Source organism: Cervus canadensis, chromosome 25, assembly GCF_019320065.1.
Source record: "Cervus canadensis isolate Bull #8, Minnesota chromosome 25, ASM1932006v1, whole genome shotgun sequence".
Taxonomy (NCBI): Eukaryota; Metazoa; Chordata; class Mammalia; order Artiodactyla; family Cervidae; genus Cervus; species Cervus canadensis.
Genome location: NC_057410.1, coordinates 1,522,974 through 1,542,699, shown reverse-complemented (window position 1 = coordinate 1,542,699; position 19,726 = coordinate 1,522,974). Strand labels below are relative to the sequence as shown.

Below are 19,726 nucleotides of genomic sequence, written 5' to 3'. Positions count from 1 at the left end.
GCTCACGCCCCAGGTGATCATGCTGGCGGGAGACCTGATTAACTCCTCGTCTTGCCTGCAGACGAATCTAGCTCTCAGGGCACAAGCCAGCCCTGAGTCCTGGCACACCCTGCCCTGAGCTGACATAGGACCCAGGGAGGCAGCTCTTCCCTGTGGGTGAGCATCTAGAGCTGCCATGGGTAGGGGAGCTCTGTCCTGAGCTGGGGCTCTGGCCACCCTTCCGCCACCCCAACCTCTCGGAGTCAGGCTGAGAGGGGTCGGTGACCAGAGCCTGCCCGCCCCGGCTCTCTGCCTCATCTCCTGCTCCCAGGGCCCAAATTGTCGTCACTTTCCCACTGAAGTGTCTGGTCATTTTCAGAAGCGATTCCAGGAGAATCTGCAGCTGCTGCTCCCTCTCCTGCTTTCCCTCTCCCAGGGCTGAAGGCACTGTCAGCTCTCCGGGCTGGGGATGGGGCGAGGGGGAGGGGGCAGGGTTCCTGACCCCCTTCCTGCCCTCCCCCTCAGTCATGTGGGTGGATGCTAGGCTGAGGAAGGCACGTGGGGATCCTCTCTCCTTTACTCTCCCACCTCACCCTCCCCCGTCTTTCCTGTCTCTGCTTCTCTTCTCTTCTGGAATTCAAGAGCTTGTGTTTCCATCCCCTGAAGGCTACAGGGGCTGTTTCCCTACCCTTGTCATGGGGCTTGAAGTGGCTCCATCATGGTGGGAGAAGCTGAAGTTCTGCCTCCCGCTCCCCGCCACCCATCCAACTCTCTCAGTCTTGGCCGTTTGAGCCTCTGATAGGCACCAGTCATCCCAGCACCCCCTAACCGCAGCGAGGAGTCATTCTGCCGTCTCACGGCACAAACCAGCTCTCGCTCAGCCCCCCAGGCTCAGCCCCCTTCTGCCCATTCCTCGTGCTGCTGGTTGTCTCCCAGCTGTGTCCTGGCCGCGGGGTTTGGCATCCTCCCATTCCTCACCGGTATCTCTCCGCCCAGTGTCGCCTGTGGCTCTGGCCCCTCCCGCAGCATCTGGCAGCACCCCTCCGGGACGTTGAAGGGGTCCACGTGCTGCCCCGCAAACTGTGGGTGTGCTGGACAGACACAGGCCATCTCGAGCGCGCGAGCACACGCTCCCCCTTGACCCCCGGGATGGGCTGACCTGCTCGTCTCGTCTCAGCTCCCCCATTTCCTGGCCTCACCGCCAACCTGAATCAGCAGTAAAGAGAGGGGCGGGCCCCAGAGGGGATCCTTCTAGGGATTCTGCTCCTCTAGGCCATTGACAGGGTCTGAGATGTGGCTCAAGTCACACGTGTTCAAAGGGAAAAACACCCAGGTGCTTTGTAGCTGCAGTACCTGCTTTACATGCTATTTGCACACGATCTGTGGGCAAAGTGAAGCCCAGCCTGTCCTTGCCTCCCTCCTCCATCACCGCTCTGACTTAGCACCAGCTCTTTCAAGTCTTTGCTAATCCCAGAGATCAAGGGGTGATCCATTCTCCCTGCCATTCCCTTGCTCCCCCCCGATCTTTGGCTCCTGCCATCCTGTGAGATGCCTTATCATCAAAGGACATTATTCATGCTGGACCTTTGCTGAAGCCTTGCTTCCCTGGTACCAGGGCGTGGGGGCAGGGTTGAATGGGGTGGTGGGGGACAGAAGGCTGACATAGAGATGGGACCCAGGAGACTTTAGTCCTTGGCCCTCATCTAATATGTTCTTCCTCCCGCACCCCTAATTCCCTCCAACCTGTACGGCTTGGACCTGCTTTTCCAGATTGGTGAGAGGAGAGGAGGGGAGGAGGTGGGAGATGTCCAGGTCCAATTAAAAATAGCATCTGAACTTCTCAAAGGCATGAACCAGTCATACTATTTACATGTAGACAGCCTTCCCCTTCTGCCCTTTATCCCAACCCTGAGTCCGGGGCCATGGTTTCCCCAGAGAGCCATGTAATTAGCTGGGTAATTACATGAGGCCCCAGTGGCCTCTCGTGTAATTCCATGGGGTCCCAAAGAGTCGGACACTGAGTGAATGAGCATGCAGGAACAAGACCTAGCTGCTGCCCTCACCTGGGGATGAACCTGGAGTCCCGTGCAGCCAGAATGACCTCTTAGTACGGCCCAAGCCCGAGGGTGGGTGGGCTGGGGAAAGAAATGCTCGAGAGGCTTTATGGGAGATCCACACTGTGGGCGGCAATGCGAGAAGCTGGACTCAGGCTACCTTTTTTGTTTTATAAATAAACTTTTATTGAGCACCTATTATATGCCAAACACGATAGAGCTAGGAATCCGACAGCAAACAGATGAAAAGTCCTTGCCCTTGTTAAGCTGACATTCTGGTGGGAGGTGAGGTCGACAGACTTTGAGTAAATTTGTAGTATGTTTGATGTAATGTATGAAGAAAAGAAATGAGGGGACATGGAGAATGGACTGGTAGTAATTTTATTAAAAATCTTCTTTTCTGGCCAAGCCGAGAGGGATGTGGAACCTTAGTTTCCCAACCGGGGATTGAACCTGTGCTCCTGTATTGGGAGCTCGGAGTCTTAACCACTGGGCTGCCAGGGAAGTCCCTAGTGGTAGCAACTTTAAATAGGGCGATTGGGAAAGGTGCTGGTGAGCGGGAACCGTTGTAATAAATATGCACCAGAGCTATGATTCTCTTCCAAATCCCAAGATGTAGAAGAATACCCGGTCCCCATCTCTAGGTCTTTTGGGGAGGTGGACCCCCACCCCTCTGGGGGACCTGACTCTCCCCTTGCTGGTCAAAGTACAGACCAGCGCAGTACAGTGAAGGGGAGGTTGGGAGGAGAAACGCCTGGATTTGAGGCTGTTCTGCAGGAGCTACCTGTCCCGACGCGTGTGGCTGAACTTTCTGAGCCTCAGTTCCCTCGTCTGAAAATAGCAATGTTTCCCGCTCACACAGCGGAGGTGATGAAAATCAGTTGAATCGCTCCCTGCCGAAGTGCCTTGCAGATGTTCAAATTCTTCCTCGGTTATAAATGAACACTGACACTGACGACTGCTCTGAAGCCGGCTTTCACTTCACCTCTCCCCTCATCTCCTACGGCGGCGGCCTTCTTCCTCTCTGGGTCTGTCTCAGACCCTGACTCTGGCCCTCCCCCTGGGGCTCTCTTGACTTGAGGGGCTGAAGTGAGCACAGTGAAGCCTCTCAACTGTGGGGCAAGAACTAGAGGCTTGAACGTTCAGGGGAGAAGATGCCTGAGTTGTATGGAGACAGAGTGGGGGATAAACGTAACGAAGGGGAAAAAGAAGCAATTAAGAGATCAGTGCTGGAGCGGGGGCGAGAGGAACAGTTAGCCGTGGCGTTCTGTTCCTCCTCTCAGAGATGACAGCAGGAAGGACAGAAGTGAGAACCCTGGAAGGATGCAACAATGTCAGGCTGATTCAGGGGTCAAGAAATGGGGTGGGAGGCCGGGGGGAGGGGCACTGGCCCTGGGGAGGCGATGGAGGGAGGCAGATGCCGGACGCTTTGCACTAGCCACTGGGGAGAAGTGCTGACCCTAAGAGGTTTGAGGGCCAGTGCGATGGGTCAGCTCCAGCTGGGAGGAGGACAGAGGGACACCTGAAGACTAGAGGAGTGCCCGACTCGCCTCCTAATCCTCCGGGATGGGATCCTGCTCATCCTGGTGGTGGTGGGGGGCCAGAGAAGGACCTGCCCGAAGTTGGTTTGGCCTGGCAGTTGAGGCTTGGAAGTTTAAAGGGCAAAGAGCTGGTGGGTAGACATGGAGCAGAAAGAGCCCAGGGACCTCACCTATTGAGTTGCGTAAGCAACATCATCCTTAGTGCGCCCAGCTCCAGGGCTGCTGGGCTGTGAGTTGCTGGATAACCTCAGCTCACTGCTGGGTTTGTGGTGTGTGTGTGTGTGTGTGTGCGCGCGTGTCTGCAGCCCATGTCCCCCTTCACCCCCACCAGCCTCCCGCCCTGCCAGCCACCCTGGGATTGGTGATTCTCAGCCCCTCCCCCGGCTCCCCCAGACCCTCCCAGAGCCTTTATCAGAGAGCTGGGCCGGAGTTCCTGCCACATTCCCCAGTCCCTCCACTCCGTTTCTCTCTTCACAGCAGGAGCACCAGCAGCGCTTGTGGGGAGCGGGCAGTGCTTCCGGCCAGCTCCCCGATCCTGCGAGACCATCTGTCCCAGGCTCCAAGCTGCTCCACAGGTAGGCACAAGCCAGAGAATGCTGGATGGATGGGAGCTGGCACCAGAGGACAGGGGCAGAGTCAGGAGGGGATAGAGGTGGCAGCCTTTGATCGGGGAGTGGGCTGCTGGGCAGGTGAGCAGAAAGAGGCGATAGGGGTTGATGTAGTGATGCCTGGAGCCTGTGGGTACAGATGGATTCTTCCAATATTTAGAAAGTTTTGGCCTAAGTCTTAGGGTATCTAGGGCTGGAAAATAGCATTCAGGACCCCTCCTCCAGCTGATGAACGAAATAGACCCGTGCAGGTCCCGTCAGTCCATTATCTCCCCTGGGAGCTGGAGCCCCCGGCGTCATTGCGCCATTGCTCCTTGCCAGGTGCCGACGGGGGGAACATGTGGTGGGAGCAGGGAGGCTGAGCCCCTCCAGCTCAGAGGCTCTCCCTGACCAAGGCTGGGGGGGGGGGCAGCCGGGGGCTGGGGCGAATGCCTCCTGCGTTTGCCCCTGTGTGGTGTCCTCCTCCTCCCCGCCTCCCCCGTCCTGTCTCTCTGCCCTCCTAGGCATCATGCGGAGCGCCCTGCTGTTTGCAGTCATCCTGGCCCTCAGCTCGGCTCGCAGTCTTGGTGCGGTCTGTGAGGAGTCCCAGGAGCAGGTGGTGCCCGGTGGGGGTCTCAGCAAGGTAAGGCTGCCCCTCTGGTTTGCCCACCCCGGCAGAATACCGACACCATCATGGGGCCGCGCTCAGCCTGTCCCACCTCTGTAGGGAGGAGGGTGGGATGGGCGGGTGGGGAGTTACTCGGATCATCCACCAGAGAGCCGGACTGCCCTGCCTCTCTGGGGGCCTCATGTTCTCCCAGGATGTCTGTCCGCATCTCTGTCCCTCTGCCTGGCTTTGACACCTTGTACGTAAAAGCGGCCCCGCTGGTACGGTGTTTGTCTGATTGTCTGGTGACCTGGTGAGTGGATGGCACTGGATAAGGTGGTCGCATGTTCCCTGAGTCCAGCTCAGGTTCTGCCCCTTTGCAGGGGGCAGATCTTCCCCACTCCCTGGATGGTATGAAACAGTCAGAATTTCTCTCCCAAATAGTCGTTTGTATTCTTTGTTACCTGTCAGTCTTATGTATTATGTGGCTTAAAAATTCACATGAATTCCCTTATCCCCTGCTCTTCCACCCCCAGTAACCTCAGGGGCTCCTAAGATCCCAACCCTTTCTTTCCTCCTGTCGCATGTCCTCCTCTAGCCTCTGCTTAGTCAGGATAGGAAACAAAAAACCACAAAACAAGTTGGGCCCCAATTTCTGAAGTTCCTCTAAGAAAAAGAATAGGAGTTGTCAGAACAGGGGTACTGGGGGAGAACAAGGAGGAAGTCTTTTCAAGGTTTTGAAAAGACAGCAATTACATTGGTACAAGTGCTTTTAAGATGATTACAGGTGGAACTTATTACAAATTCAGCGTGTGAAGTCTAACTGCCTCTCCAGCTTGGATCTGTTTAGCATCTCATTACAGGAGGTGCGCAGAGTATTTGAACAATTTGGTGAAGTGGTTGCGTGGGAAGCTGTGGGCTGGGCAAAGAGAGACATCATCAGCTTTTGTCCAGGTGGTGGGGTGTCCCAAGGCATGATGGGCTGGCAACCTTGCAGGTGGTAGCCGCTGCACCAGCTCCAAAAGACCAGAACCAGTTAAAAAAACACAGAGCAAGTGCCAGACAAAGGCTGGACACTGTGTTCGGAGCCAAAGTTCCAGCTGGAGCCGGAATAGCTGGGTCTGTTACTCTGAGACAACTGTGCTTTGCGACCTTGCCCCTCCTGTCCAGTAAAAGAGAGGTTGCCTTCCTGCCCCTTCTCCCTTCAGGTCCATGAGGATGAGAGAAATTGGGACGAGACGGGGGTAGGATGTGTGTGTGCCTGGGCAGCCAGGTTGCCATGTGTGAAACCACCAAGATGATTAAGAACCCCTGCTCAGCAGCAGGGCTACAATGGGGTTCAGTTGTGGAGAAGAAGAGGCTTCATTCTGAGCATGCTGCCTTCTGAAATTCTAAATCTGGGGCGGGGGGAGCGGGGAGAGAGAAAACCACAGCGGAAACCCATGGAAAAGGAAAGAGAGGGAGAGGCGGTGGGAAGCACAGGGAGAGAAACACCCAGGGCGCAGTGGAGAGAGGGGCAATTCCAGGATGGCTGGTGGCCCCCGTTGCCTACACCCATCTGTCCCCGGGACCAAGTCCTGTCTGTGGCTCAGTCACGGAGCACAGACCAGAGGATACTAGCTCTGTCTGATGAACTGTCCTCGGAAATTCCTGGCTCACTCAATTAGTGGGGCAATCATATCCTTGGTCAGACCAGTTCTGGATGTGCCAGGGTGAAAAGAACCAAAGGCCCTTTTCACTGAGAGCTGGCAGGAGCCGGGAGGGGCCCCAGGAGCCTGCCCCCTTTGAGCTTGGGCGACAGCATAACCAGCTGTCCTGCTTTTCCCAGGACTGTCCCAGCGTGAGCACTGAGAGCCCCACATACCCGGGCAAACTGGGACAGGTGGTCGGCCTCAGGCATACCCAACGTGTTCCCTCTACACGTGCCTCCCAAATCTTGCTGTGTCTATGAATCACCTGGGAGCCTGGTTAAGACTCAGATTCTGTCTCAATTGGTCTGGTATAGGACCAAGATTAGGTATTTTTAACAAACTCCCAGCGGTGATGCTGCTAGTCCACAGACCACAATTTGAGAGCCCACTTCTCTTCTAGTGTGAACCAGAGGAAATCCGGAAAGAAATAGGATGTCAGGTTCAGCTGTGATGAGCTCGGGAAGAGGCCATTTCTTGTGGGAAAAGAGTGAGAGGACTGGGGGTGAGCCTTCTCCTTGGCCCTCTTTGTCTCTCTCCCCCAGAAGGACTCAAATCTCTACCAGCTGCCCCCATCATTGCTCCGGAGACTCTATGATAGCCGCGTGGTCTCCCTGGATGGATTGCTCAAGATGCTGAGCAAGGCCAGCGTAGGTAGGATACAGCCCCAGGGAAAGAGGTTTGGGGGGCAGGATTCTGAAGATTAAATAGGCCTGGGAGACCCTCCAGGAGGGAAGGAGATTGGAGATGGCTTCGTGACTGATTGAGGGTTGTGATCTGAGCCCCGTCCAATCGTCTCTTTGCAGATCCCATTCCCCAGTTACATGCTTCTTCTTGCTTCACAGGTCCGAAGGAGTCGCCACTTCCCCAGAAGCGTGAGTAGCCCCCTCTCCCTCCCGACCTCTGCTGCCCACTTGCCCGGCTCTCCATGGGCGTGGGGCCCGGTGACTGTCTTGGCTGGCCCCGGTTCCACGGGTGCAAACAGCGTCCCAACTGCACTTGCTCAGTCAGCCTCTGCAGAGCATGAGCGGCCCCTGGGCGCCAGAGGAGGCAGGTGTGAGCAGCCTGGTGAGGTCTTCCTCCCCAGGCGCAGTGGTGCAAGTCAAGAGGATCTCTTGGTGGCTGTGAAGATTCTAAATCAGGCACCTGCTGGGGGGGAGAATTTTAGAGAGTTCTTGAAAGATGGGGGAGAGGGAGGTAGATGGAGAGGCTGGGCTAAGGGGACAGCCTGCTCACCATGGCGGGGGACAAGCTGTGGAGAGATGCAGGAACAGGGACCAGAGCCAGCCTCAGAAGTCTGGACGCCTGTCTGGGGAAATGTATCCACCCCTCATCGTGATGGCTGACCGTGTTGGCCCTTTTTCTGCAGGTGACATGCATGACTTCTTTGTGGGTCTCATGGGCAAAAGGAACCTCCAGGCAGGTAGGAGCATGGGGGAAGGCTAGGGTGCTGCAAAGGCGTGGCAGGAGGCAACTGCTTCATGTCTGCCAGCAGGGGGAAGACAGGACTTTTCCTAGCTACAGCAAGGGCTCCTCCACCCCTTCTGCTCAACCAGCTTGGACCCACAGTCCAGCCCTCCCCAGGAGCAAAGCAGGGAGACCTTTCTAAGAAGGTCCTGCTGCAGTTGGGATAGGGTCAGAGAGGCTTGCTTGCCCCCTCCCCCGTTTCCCAAACAGAGAGTCCCTCTTCTTCCTAACTCTGCCTTCCAAAGCCGTCCTGCATAGCCAGCCCTTTGCTTTTGGGTTAGGGTGAAGGTCATAGTCAGAAAAATCCCTCCTAACTACATCCTTTACATCCCCCCAGACACTCCTGTTGATATAAACCGAGAAAACATCCCCAGCTTTGGCACCTTCAAGTACCCCCGCAGTGTGGATTGAGGTAAGCACTTACTCAGGGCAAGGAGAGGGGATTGTGGGCATGTGGCGGGGTAGGAGGGGCGTTGCCAGAGGATCATTTCCTCTGATGCTGTGGGCATTAATGCTCATAATTAACACCCTAAATATATCCCGACACTTGGAAGTGTGTGCCTGTCTGTGACCGCACACACACACACATGTGCACACAGAAAAACACACACACACACACACATACCCCTCTTTCTCATCTCTATCCAGCCTCACTGATCCCAGCTTACAATTGAGCAGGAGTGAGTGGGGGGATTTAGCAAAGGGAGGTTTTCCCCTGGGGTTTCTTGGATGGGCAACTTCTGTTGTTTGTACTGTATGCTCTTGTGATTTGTGCAAAAGATGGAGAGATCATTATTGGATAATTATAGGTACCACATTTATTCGCATGTGAAGCGTTTTGCTTCCCATGGAGGCTGAAACCGTCCAGATCATCCTGAATCTTGGGTTGCCGGGTCCACCATAGAGTATCATAATGGCTCTGTGTGGAGTAATGAGTAAGAGCGTGGCCTGAGTCTGAATCCTGGATCTGTCACTCACTCGCAGTGTCCCTTGGCCAGGTTACATAATCCTTCTGTGCCTCTGTTTCCTCCTCTGAAAAGCGGGGATGGTAACATTATCTCACAGGGCTGTTGCTCTGCGTCTGGGTCGAGTGCTCAGAGCCGCGCCCGGCACACAGCTCTGTGCCTTGGCTTCGCTGTGACCGTCGCAGCCTGCGAGGTGTAGGGAAGTTCCCAGGGTTGCCTCGGTGGGCTCTGCTCTGTCTGCCTGAAGCTGTCTGGGCTGGACCCTAGGCCTGAGTGGGCTGACAGTCCTTCCACTTGGTGTGCGAACGTGAGTCCCCCCGGGGGAAGTGTCTTGTCGAAATGCGGAACCGTCTGCCTCGACCCCGGCTTCCCACAGGCAGCAACAGCAGCTCGCGGATGGCTTTCTTTGCGCTGGCTTCCCGAGAAAGGTGTCGGGGGAGGCAGAGAGAGGGGTCAGGAAGCCTCTGTCTTCCTGGAGACTCCTGCCCCTCCCCCTGCGGCCCTGTTACCCCCTCTCACTGGTCTCAAGGGAGACCCGAGGACCAGGAGCTGGCTCTCAATGAAACTGCCGGTGCATGACTCCCGGGCCCACAGTCATGACTGTGCCCCCGATTCAGTGTCGGGCGAGGGGGCACAAAAAGCTGTAATAACCGTAACTTGCTGATTACATGGTACTTACTGTATCATTTTGCTCTCATTAGATTGTTATTTCAGTCTTGCCGACGGCCAGATAATTATACGGGCAGCTATATCTGGATGACATACTCTCCCCAACGTTATGCATCGGCCGTAAAGATAATTACAGTGCAATTTTGCCATAGTATTTTATACAAATGGCAGAAACAAGCGCATTATAGAAATCTACTTTTAATGCTTTCTGGTGAATCTAGGCTTTTTCGGAGGGACTGGGCTCATAATTGCCACCCTCGTAATCTCACCACAGATGGCACATTTTGAACCTGTTAAGTACTGGGGAGAATAAACTCAAGGCCCCTGGGGGCTGGCATGTAAAGATTAGATGAGATGGATCAACACAGATCATTGTGCAGCCTAATTTCATTCATGTGAAACTGCTGAAAAAGGAAGTGATCCCTGGACCTGTCCTTCCTCGGGGAGGTTTCTGGAAAGAGGAGGAGGGACGGGGTGAGGCCAGGGGAGCACTAGCTCCAAGGTGCATTTGACAGAGCTGTGTGTATGCCCGGCTCATAGGGATGCCAGGGTGATGTGAACTTTGCCACTGCGTCTTTCTGTGTGGGCCCCTCAGACCATGCACACAGGGTCTATTAGGGGATAGTGCGATGCATGTGGCAACTGGGAAGACGCAAGCAGCTGGGAGAGTTTCTCAAGCCTCTAGTTCAAAGGCTACATGGAGAGCTGAGGGCTAAGGCTTCCATTCTCCTTACTGCTCCCTTCCAGAGGCCCCTCCCTTTCTCCCCCACCTCTCCGGGGGGCGGTTGGTGGGAGTTTTAAGGACAGAGATGTGATCTGGTCTTTTTTTTTTGGTCCTCAGCACTCCACTCCTGGACTCCTGGGCTACATCGTGAAGACACCCACCCCTAGATGCACACGCCTCTATTTCCCTTCCTCCTCCCCACCGCTGGAACACCCCTTCTTCTCTCTGTCCCACTTGCTGCAGAAACTGCCTTGTGAGCATCCCCAGTCCCTATAACCATTGACTACATATTGCCCTGGAATTTCTGTAGCGTCCTACAAATATGATGTCTTTCTCTATTCCTCAACAATAAAGGAGTTTTACGTATTATGACTTACAGGGATGTACTTGGTTGGTGGATGGGTTTTTCCCTTTCTTGACTCTTCTGGCTGTATTACACACACACACACACATACACACACACGATACACACACTTATGTCATATATAAATGGAAGTTTCTTTATTTTGTACACATATCAATTTTCCCAGCAGTGTCTTATCACTTCATACAGTTACTTATGGGAAGATTTATTTAGTGATGGAAAGAGGAAATGAATTTGGAAGATGGTTTCTAGCTCTCAAAGACTTTTACAGATCAGCATTAGATAAAGATAAAAACAAGGATTTCCCGGGTGGTCCAGTGGTTAAGAATCCACTTTGAAATGTAGGGGACCCAGGTTTGATTCCTGGTGGGGGAACTAAGACCCTGCGTGCTGAGGAGCAACGACGCCCACGTGCAGTGACTCCTGAGCCCGAGCGACACAGGAGAGTCTGTGCAGCACAAGGAAATGTCCTACGTGATGCAAAAAAGATCCCGCATGTTGCAACCGAGACCTGATGCAGCCAAGTGAACAGATAAATGTTTAAAAAAAGAGAAACCAGATATTCTGTATTTCCAGGATGGGCCTGGGCGACATTAACCCCTGACTCTTACTCCTAGAGAAGGGAGATGGGGATGATGGTTGTGCAAAGACCCAGCCCCAAAGAAGGATGCATCTGTAGCACTATTATTTTTCTATCCCCAGATATTGGGCTTGGGTCCTATGACAGGTAGTGGGATAAGATGGTGACCCACAAACAGAGTTTACAGGCTAGCAGGGCTTTGGGTCAGCAAACAGCCCTTGGTCTTGCTAGGTTGGAACATAGAAAGAAAGTTACTGTAGGAGCCGAGAAGGAGGAGAGCCAGATCTCTTGAGCTTTAACTGGTTGCTTTAGTTATTATAAAGGGAAAATGTTTATTTCTGACTCTTCTGTAATGCAACTGTTACCGGCCTCTGTAATGGTGGTCTAGTAGCCTGCAGTGTACGTAGGGCACTTAAAGGAGGTAGGTGTGGGTGTCTTTTATTAATCTGATCTGCCACCCATCACAGTCCACCGGTCCCAAATGGGGGTTCTGTACCCCGATGGAAGAGAATAGCCTGAGACGTCCTCAGGCTCCCTGCCTTAGCTTGGTGCAAGGGCCTTGGCTATGACCCTGAACCATCCTTGTATAAAGCATTTAAAAATAAATAAAATTGTTAAAAATAAATAGAAATGAAAAGATTGGCATCTGGAGGTGTAGGGATGGGAGGCGTTCTGTAGGGCTGAGACTTCGTCCTGTGGAATCTGATACTACCTCCAGGTAGACATGTTAGAACATTGCTTGTTGGTGTGGGAGATCTCAGCGAGATGCTCAGCTTTCCCAAGGCTGGGAAAAGACAGGGCCATGGAGCCAGAGACATCTTCCTGCAGGTCCTTCGCCCCAGTGAACGTTCTCTCTTCCCAGAACCTGACTCGGGCACTTTGGGGCCCACAGCTCCATGGTGGGGCACTTACCCAAGTATCCCTGGGGTCTGGTTTACTGCTAGAAGTCAAAGAATCCACCTGCAATGAAGGAGAACTGCATTTCATCCCTGGGGTTAGGAAGATTCCCCTGGAGAAGAGAATGGCAACCCACTCCAGTTTCCTACCTGGAAAATTCCATGGCCAGAAGAGCCTGGAGGGCTACAGTCCATGGGGTTGCAAAGAGTCAGATGTGACTGAGAGACTAGCACTTTCATGTTTCGAAGGATACCCTCACCCCAGATCTTGGAGGCCTTTCTCAATGAGTTATCATGTCAGCATTTCAAAATTATCTACCTAGACTGTTTAAAAGTGGGATAAGTTTTGCAGAGCCGGGGGTTTATTTGGGTCATGAACGCTTCCGTTCAGACTTGAGAGTCAGGCCCGTGCTTTGCCTGACACACGTGCTTTGCAAGTAGGAGCATAAATACAGAAAGGTTGCTCTCTGGTGGGACTGATGAAAACTGCAGGACTGGGGATTCCAGGAAAAATGAAGACCAGCTTTAAATCCGATTCCCGGTTTTCTGTTTGGAGACTGTGTGAAGCAATGCTGGTCTTCTTCTTCCTATTGGAAGGAGGTTGATGCCTAAGAGGGCCTTGAATCAACAAGACCCTGCCCTAATTGCTGGCTTTTCTCCATTTAGTTTTGTACATCTCTGTGTTGTTGTGATTACATGGTGATTTACTTCCAAGACTTTTGTATTAAAGGTTCTAGACCCAATTCAATGCACGTGGAGGGGGAGGTCGCTCACACCAACAAACAATGCTCCAACACGGTCAACCTGGAGATAGTGTCAGATCCCACGGAGTGAAGACTCAGTCCTGTGGAACAACGCCAGACGCCAATCTTTTAACGTTTATTTATTAATTTAAAAAATTTTTGTTTATCATTTTAAAATTAATTTTAAATTGGAATATCGTCGGGTTACAACGCTGTTACTTTCTGCGGTACAGCCAAGTGAATCGGTCACACAGACACATAAACCCACTCCTTCTCATACTCTGTTCCCACACAGGTCACTCTGTTCAGCTCGGGGTTGGTCGCTCAGTCCTGTCTGACTCTTTGTGACTCCAGGGACTGCAGACTGCCAGGATCCTCTGTCCAGGGGGTTCTCCAGCCAAGAACACTGGCTGGAGTGGGTAGCCGTTCCCTTCTCCAGAGGATCTTCCCGACCCAGAGATCAAACCCAGGTCTCCTGCGTTGCGGGCAGACCCTTCACGGTCAGAGCCCCCAGGGAGCCTGTACAGGTCGTCAGAGAGAATAGGGTCCCCTGTGCCACGCAGTAGGCTCTCCTTAGCTATCTGTTAACACAGAGCAATGTCTGTGTGTCACTCCCAGTCTCCCAGCTGTCCTTCTCTCCCTTGCTCCCTGTGACGCAATTTCCGTTTTACAAATAGGTTCATTTGTACCATTTTTCTAGACTCCACAAGCAAGTTATATCATGTGCTATTTGTCTTTCTGTTCTGCAATTTTATTTACTTATTTTTGGCTGTGCTGGGTCCTCATCGCTGCATGAGGGCTTTCTCTGGTTAGGTGAGCAGGGGCTACCCTCTACTTGAGACGCCCAGGCTTCTCATTGTGGTGGCGTCTCTTGTTGCAAAGCACGGCCCCTGGGGTGCGCAGGCTTCAGTATCAGCTGCGCTCGGGCTCAGAAGCTGCGGCTTGTCGGCTCCAGAGTGTGGGCTCAGCCGTCGTGGGGCCTGGGCTTAGCTGCCCTGCAGAAGGTGGGGTCTTCCCAGACCAGGGATCAAACCCATGTCCCCTGCATTGGCAGGTGGATTCTTAACCACTGGACCAGGAGGCAAGTCCACTTTTTCATTTTTGTGTTTGTATCTATTGTAGTTTTGGGATTTGCTGTTCCCATGAGGTTTTGATTTAGCAGTCCACATATGTACAAGCTTGCTTTAAGTTGTTAGCATTTCGTTTAACACTTCCTTTCCTTTAACATGGAGAAGTTCCTTTAACATTTGCTGCAATGCTGGTTTGGTGGTGCTGAATTCTCTTAGCTGTTGCTTGTCTGTAAAGCTTTTGATTTCGCCTTCAAGTCTGAACGAGAGCCTTGCTGTGTGGAGTATCCTTTGTTGTAAATTTTCCCTTCAATTATCACTCGAAATATGTTGTGTCACTCCCTTCTGGCCTGCAGTTTCTGCTGAAAAATCAACTGAAAACTTTATGGAGATTCCCTTGTATGTTATTTGTTGCTTTTCCCTTGCTGCTTTTACCACTTTTCTGTTTATTTAATTTTTTTCAGTTTGATTACTATATGTCTTGGTGTGTTCCTCCTTCGGTTGATCCTCTATGGGATTCTCTACACTTCCTGGACTTGAGTGGGTGCTTCCTTTCTCATGGGAGGGAAATTTTGGCTATAATATCTTCAAATATTTTCTCAGACCCTTTCTCTTCTCCTTCTGGGGCCCCTATAATGCTAATGTTGGTGTGTTTAATATTGTCCCAGACTGCTCTTTTCTATTCTTTTCATTCTTCTTTCTGTGTTCTGTTTTAAGGCAGTGATTCCCACCACTCTGTCTCCCAGCTCACTAATTTGTTCTTCTGCTGTTGATTCCTTCTAGCGTATTTTTCATTTCACTAAACATTTCATTTTCATTTCATTATTCATCTGTTTTTTTCTTTAAATCCTCTAGCTGTTTGTTAAGCATTTCTTGTATCTTCTCAATCTGTGCCTCCACTCCCCCCCACCAAGATGTTGGATCATCTTTGTTATCATTTCTCTGAATTTTTTTTGTTTCAAGTAGATTGCCTATCTCCTCTTCATTTAGTTGTTCTCGTGGGTTTTTCTCTTGTTCCTTCATTTGCAACTTATTTCTTTGTCATCTCATTTTGTCTAACTTTCTGCATTCATGGTCTCTTTTCCGTAGGCTGCAAGATCATAGTTCCTTTTGCGTCTCGTGCCTGCCCACCTTGGCGGGGGTGAGGTTGGTCCAGGGGCTTGTGTAGACTCCCTGGTGGGAGGGCTTGGTGTCTGCCGTCTCGTGGGTGGAGCCAGGTCTTGTCCCTCTGATAGGCAGGGCCGTGTCAAGGGGTGTGTTTGGAGGTGGCTGTGAGCTTGGCTTAGCAGTGAATAATCTGCCTGCAATGCAGGAGCTTCAGGAGACACGGGTTCAATCCCTGGGTGAGGAAGATCCCCTGGAGAAGGAAATGGCAACCCACTCCGGTACCCTTGCCTGCAGAATCCCATGGGCAGAGGAGCCTGGCGGGCTACAGTGCCCGGGGTCGCAAGAGTCGAACACGACTGGGCGACTAAACCACCAGCGTTCCTCGTCTGGAGCTGCTCACCTGGAGACGAGCTTCGTGGTGTCACCGAGCTCTGTTTACGCTGTTGCTGGCGCTGCTCTCAGCCCCACCTTAACTGTGGCTACGCTGGCAACTGACCCTATGTCTCTCAGACGTTGTTTTCACCAGGCCACCAGCACAGATCCTCTGAAGTCAGGTCCCAGGATACCAGTATTCATGGATCGGACTCTCCGGGCTTTAGGGGCAGTTCGAACTCTTGCCTGGCCCAACGTCTCCTTGTATGTGCCCACAAAATCTGTAGGTGCTAAAACTAGGCCCATCTTGGCTGCAGGAGCACTCACGGCCCACTCAGATGCTCTGTAGGTGCTTGAATGTACAAACCTGGCCACTGGGTCTCATTTCAGGGTTTGTGCACTGCTAGGACAGATTTCAGCCTTTTCTCCTTGGCTGCACGGCCCCTGGGGTTCAGACCCCACAGGCTGAAGGCAGTGGACAGACTCACAGACTCTCAAGGCTGCCGTGGAGCGCACACAGCTCTGCTTTGGGAGGAGCAGGTGAGCAGGTGGTGTGGGGCCCAGGGAGGCAGGGCCCAGCGTGAGGGGACAGAGTCTGCAACGGAGGCTCCAGCCTCATCCAGCAATGGCGCTTGGCTTCTATGGCAGCCAGGGTTTCCCCCTCAAGTGTTCCGGGTGGCACATTTCCTCACTCCCGTCCCCTCAGGCTATCTCCTTGCAGCTAACATCAGTCTTCTCCCTGGGTTTGCTCTCCAAACCTCATGTTCCAGCCCCCAGTCCCTATGAGTGTTAGCGGATATAGGTCTCAGGATGGGGGGTTCAGGGCTGTGGCAAGGACCCTGTGTTTAGGTCTCACTCTGTTCTGCCTGCCGCGGACGAGTTACTGCACTCTCCCCCCATGGCCCCCAAAGCTCCCCTTCTGTCCCCCTGCTGGTGAGGGGGCTTCCCTGGATGCAGAAACCTTTCCACTCCTTCAGCCCCTCTCTTGAGGGGCACTGATCCAGTCCTCCTTCCTTTCTTCTTCTTTTTCCTTTCTTCTTTTACTGGGCTTCCTGGTGGCTCAGATGGTAAAGAATCTGCCTGCAGTGCAGGAGACCTGGGTTGGATCCCTGGGTCGGGAAGATTCCCTGGAGAAGGGAATGGCAACCCACTCCAGTGTTCTTGCCTGGAGAATTCCCTGGACAGAGGAGCCTGGTGTGCTACAGTCCATGGGGTCACAAAGAGTTGGACAGGATTGGGCATCTTAACACTTTCATTTTATCATCCTACTCCATTATGTAGGGATTTTTCTTGTCCTTTTGGGCATCCATGGTCCTCTGTTAGTGTTCAGCTAGGGTTCTGCGAGACATGTTCCATTTGTAGATGTAGTCTTGATGCATTTGTGGGGAGAGATGGACTCCACATCCTCCTACTCCTCTGCCATCTCGACCTCTGCAGACGTCAATCTCAGACCCAAGTTGTTACTGTCTACAGATTGGAGGGCCTCACAGTCCTCTCCTTGTGTCCCACTGATTTGTTACTGCGGTTCATAGAACTCAGGAAACGTTTACTCACAGGTCACCAGTTTATTATAAAAGAATATAACTTGGGAACACCAGATGGAAGAGATGCATGAGGCAAGGTATGGGGAAAGGGGTGTGGAGCTTCCATGGTCTCTCTGAGCATGCCACCTTCCTCTCTTTGAATCTCCACATTTTCACCAATCCAGAAGCACTCCAAACCCAGTTCTTTCAAGATTTTATGGATGCATCATTACATAAGTATGATTGATTAAATCATTGACCAGTGATAATTGATTTAACCTCCAGCTCCTCTTTCCTCCCTGAAGGGCAGAGGCTTGGGACCAAAAGTTCCATTTCATTATAAAATTGGTTCTCCTGGCAACCAGCCTCCATCTTTAGGTGCAGTCCCAAAGTCACTCAGTAACATAACTAAAGACATCATTATGGCTCTCATCACTTAGGAACTTCCAATTGTTTTAGGAGCTCTGTGTTAGAAACGGTGTGCTTGGTTGCTCAGCTGTGTCCAACTCTTTGTGACCCCATGGACTGTAGCCCGCCAGGATCCTCTATCCATGGGATTCTCCAGGTAAGAATACTGGAATGGGTTGCCATGCCCTCCTCCAGGGGATCTTCCCAAACCAAGGATTGAGCCCAGGTCTCCCGCATTGCAGGCGGATTCTTTACTGTATGAATCACTAAGGAAACCCAAAAACACTGGAGTGGGCAGCCTGTCCCTTCTCCAGGGGGTCTTCCCAACCCAGGAATCAACCCGGGGTCTCCTGCATCACAGGCAGATTCTTTATCAACTGAGCTATCAGAGAAGCCTGTTAGAAATGGTGGTGAAGATTAAATACATGTATTTCTTATTATAAATAACAAAATCACAGGTATAAATAATATAAACTTTAATCTACAACTTTAGGGGATTTGTAAACATGTGAAGTACATTTACCAGGGTCAGCACTCCAGAGATGGTTAAGGCAGTTGGTCAGAAAGATTGAACAGGCCCAAGACTCAAGTCTTGCAGCCTAATGTCTCAGTCATGCTAGAGCTTAGGAGTCTACCGGTTGTGTTAATAAAAGAAACAGCCCCAAATGGAATCACTTGTACTAAGCCCCATGTCGGTTGTCCAAGACTTAATGCCTACCCTAACTGCAATCTTAGCCTCTCCCAGGAATGTGACCTTTAACCAGGCAATCTGGAATTACCTGGAGTTACTTAAAGGGAGACAAAAGTGGATTGCCTGAGACAATCCGCTCTGTTGAAAAGCAAAACTCAACCAAGTTTGGAGATCTAACTGACTTTATTCAATGATCCATGACTCAAGTGGGCTTTTCCGGTGGCTCAGACGGTAAAGAATCTATCTGTAATGCGGGAGACACGGGTTGGATCCCTGGGCTGGGAAGATCCCTGGAGAAGGGAATGCCTACCCACTCCAGTATTCTTGCCTGGAGGATTCCATGGATAGAGGAGCCTGGCGGGCTGCAATCCATGAGGGTGCAAAGAGTTGAACATGACTGAGCTTCTAATTATATCATATTTGAATCAAGCGGCATTCCATCTAGCAAATAGAAAGGTGCTCTAAAGAGTTGTTAAAAGAAGAAGTTTTTAAAGGCAGAAAGAGGATGGGACAAGGAAGTCACAAATAAAAGAAAGGATTGTTTCAGACAAGACCACCTTCCTTTGGGGGAAGGTAAGTGTCTTTGGGGTGATTACCTCGCTTGTGCTGGCTAGGTAATTTCACATTGACTGGTTAAAATTCACGTTCCTGGGAGAGGCTGAAACAGCAATTAAGATTGTTTTGCTGGCATAGAGCTTAGCACAAGTGACTCCATTTTGTGCCTATTTTTTTTTTAACAACTCTTTGATAGAAACTTCCTTTTCCTGGTCCCTTTTGCTTATAAAAGCCTTCTATTTTGTACGGTTCTTTAGAGCTCTTTTCTATGTGCTAAACGGGACGCTGCCCAGTCCTGAATTGTTGAGTAAAGCCTATTAAACCTTCAAATTTACTCAGTTGAATAGTTTTTTAAGAGATTCACTGTCAACAGCAGGACTGAAGGAGACCTCTGATGGCTTCAGAGACAATAAGAAACAGGCATGGTCCCTGCAAACCCTTTTGCGTTCTCTGTCTCTCGCTGTTTCCAAGGGCCACATATAAGTTCCTCTCGGTTCTGAGGGCCACTCTGTGTCAGCCTCCTAATGTAAGTGGTGTTCCAATCCAGGGCTGTTCAGCTCGAGCTGGCAGATGAGTCCAGCCAGAACCCAGTCCCCCAGCCTGCTGTTCAGACTGTGATTCCCCAATTTGAGCGAAGACCCTCAGCGGCTGGTTCGTCCCCAGGCTCCGCAGTGGGGACTGCTGGTCTTCAGTCTGCAGTCCCACATCCGTCTGAGATCTTTGCCAGATTGCAGGCTTGGGACTGCTGGGAGCAGCTGCGGTTCCTAATTGTTTGGAGTCAGCCTGCAGCCCGTTTGGCATCTGCTGGTTCAGTCTTTTTCCAGCCCCCAGATTCATGGGAATTGTTGGTGGGACACACAGGGACTTTTCTTGGCCGAGCTGCAGTGACATTTCTTGGTTACTGCTGGTGTGTTAAGACGCACATGCTTGATTGTCTGTCTTAGTGTAGATAAAGGCTATTGTTAACGGGAAGCTTCCAAGCCAACAAACCACAAAAACTGCTGAGCATTTAAAAGCTGTTAAAGTGCTCATCACCTAACAGAGAGACTCCCATTCTAGGAAAATTTGGTCATAGAATGCCAACATCAATAAAATTTCCATGCAAAGAGACAACACTTGTAAAACACCACATAATCTCC

The 19,726-nt window shown here is 51.7% G+C and overlaps 1 protein-coding gene across 2 annotated transcripts; it reads left to right on the top strand.

The window, feature by feature from the left end:
- The first annotated feature begins 3,934 nt into the window (after positions 1 to 3,934).
- On the top strand, positions 3,935 to 10,654 carry TAC3 (tachykinin precursor 3). 2 transcript variants are annotated; one of them, XM_043447049.1, is made up of 7 exons: positions 3,935 to 4,149; positions 4,686 to 4,804; positions 7,002 to 7,110; positions 7,302 to 7,331; positions 7,826 to 7,879; positions 8,261 to 8,335; positions 10,399 to 10,654. In XM_043447049.1, the coding sequence occupies exons 2-6, from the start codon at positions 4,691 to 4,693 to the stop codon at positions 8,332 to 8,334; spliced, it is 381 nt and encodes a 126-aa protein (XP_043302984.1). In that variant the 5' UTR covers positions 3,935 to 4,149; positions 4,686 to 4,690; the 3' UTR covers position 8,335; positions 10,399 to 10,654. The 2 variants fall into 2 exon arrangements, with proteins under 2 accessions (XP_043302984.1, XP_043302985.1); XM_043447050.1 differs by having other exon boundaries at positions 7,005 to 7,110; positions 10,399 to 10,650.
- The last annotated feature ends 9,072 nt before the right edge of the window (positions 10,655 to 19,726 follow it).

Excerpts from the sequence above, each read along its gene's own strand:
- TAC3 (XM_043447049.1), top strand. The coding sequence starts at position 4,691 with ATGCGGAGCGCCCTGCTGTTTGCAGTCATCCTGGCCCTCAGCTCGGCT. Across the intron at positions 4,805-7,001 it reads CCGGTGGGGGTCTCAGCAAG|AAGGACTCAAATCTCTACCA; the intron begins GTAAGGCTGCCC and ends TCTCTCCCCCAG. Across the intron at positions 7,332-7,825 it reads GTCGCCACTTCCCCAGAAGC|GTGACATGCATGACTTCTTT; the intron begins GTGAGTAGCCCC and ends CTTTTTCTGCAG.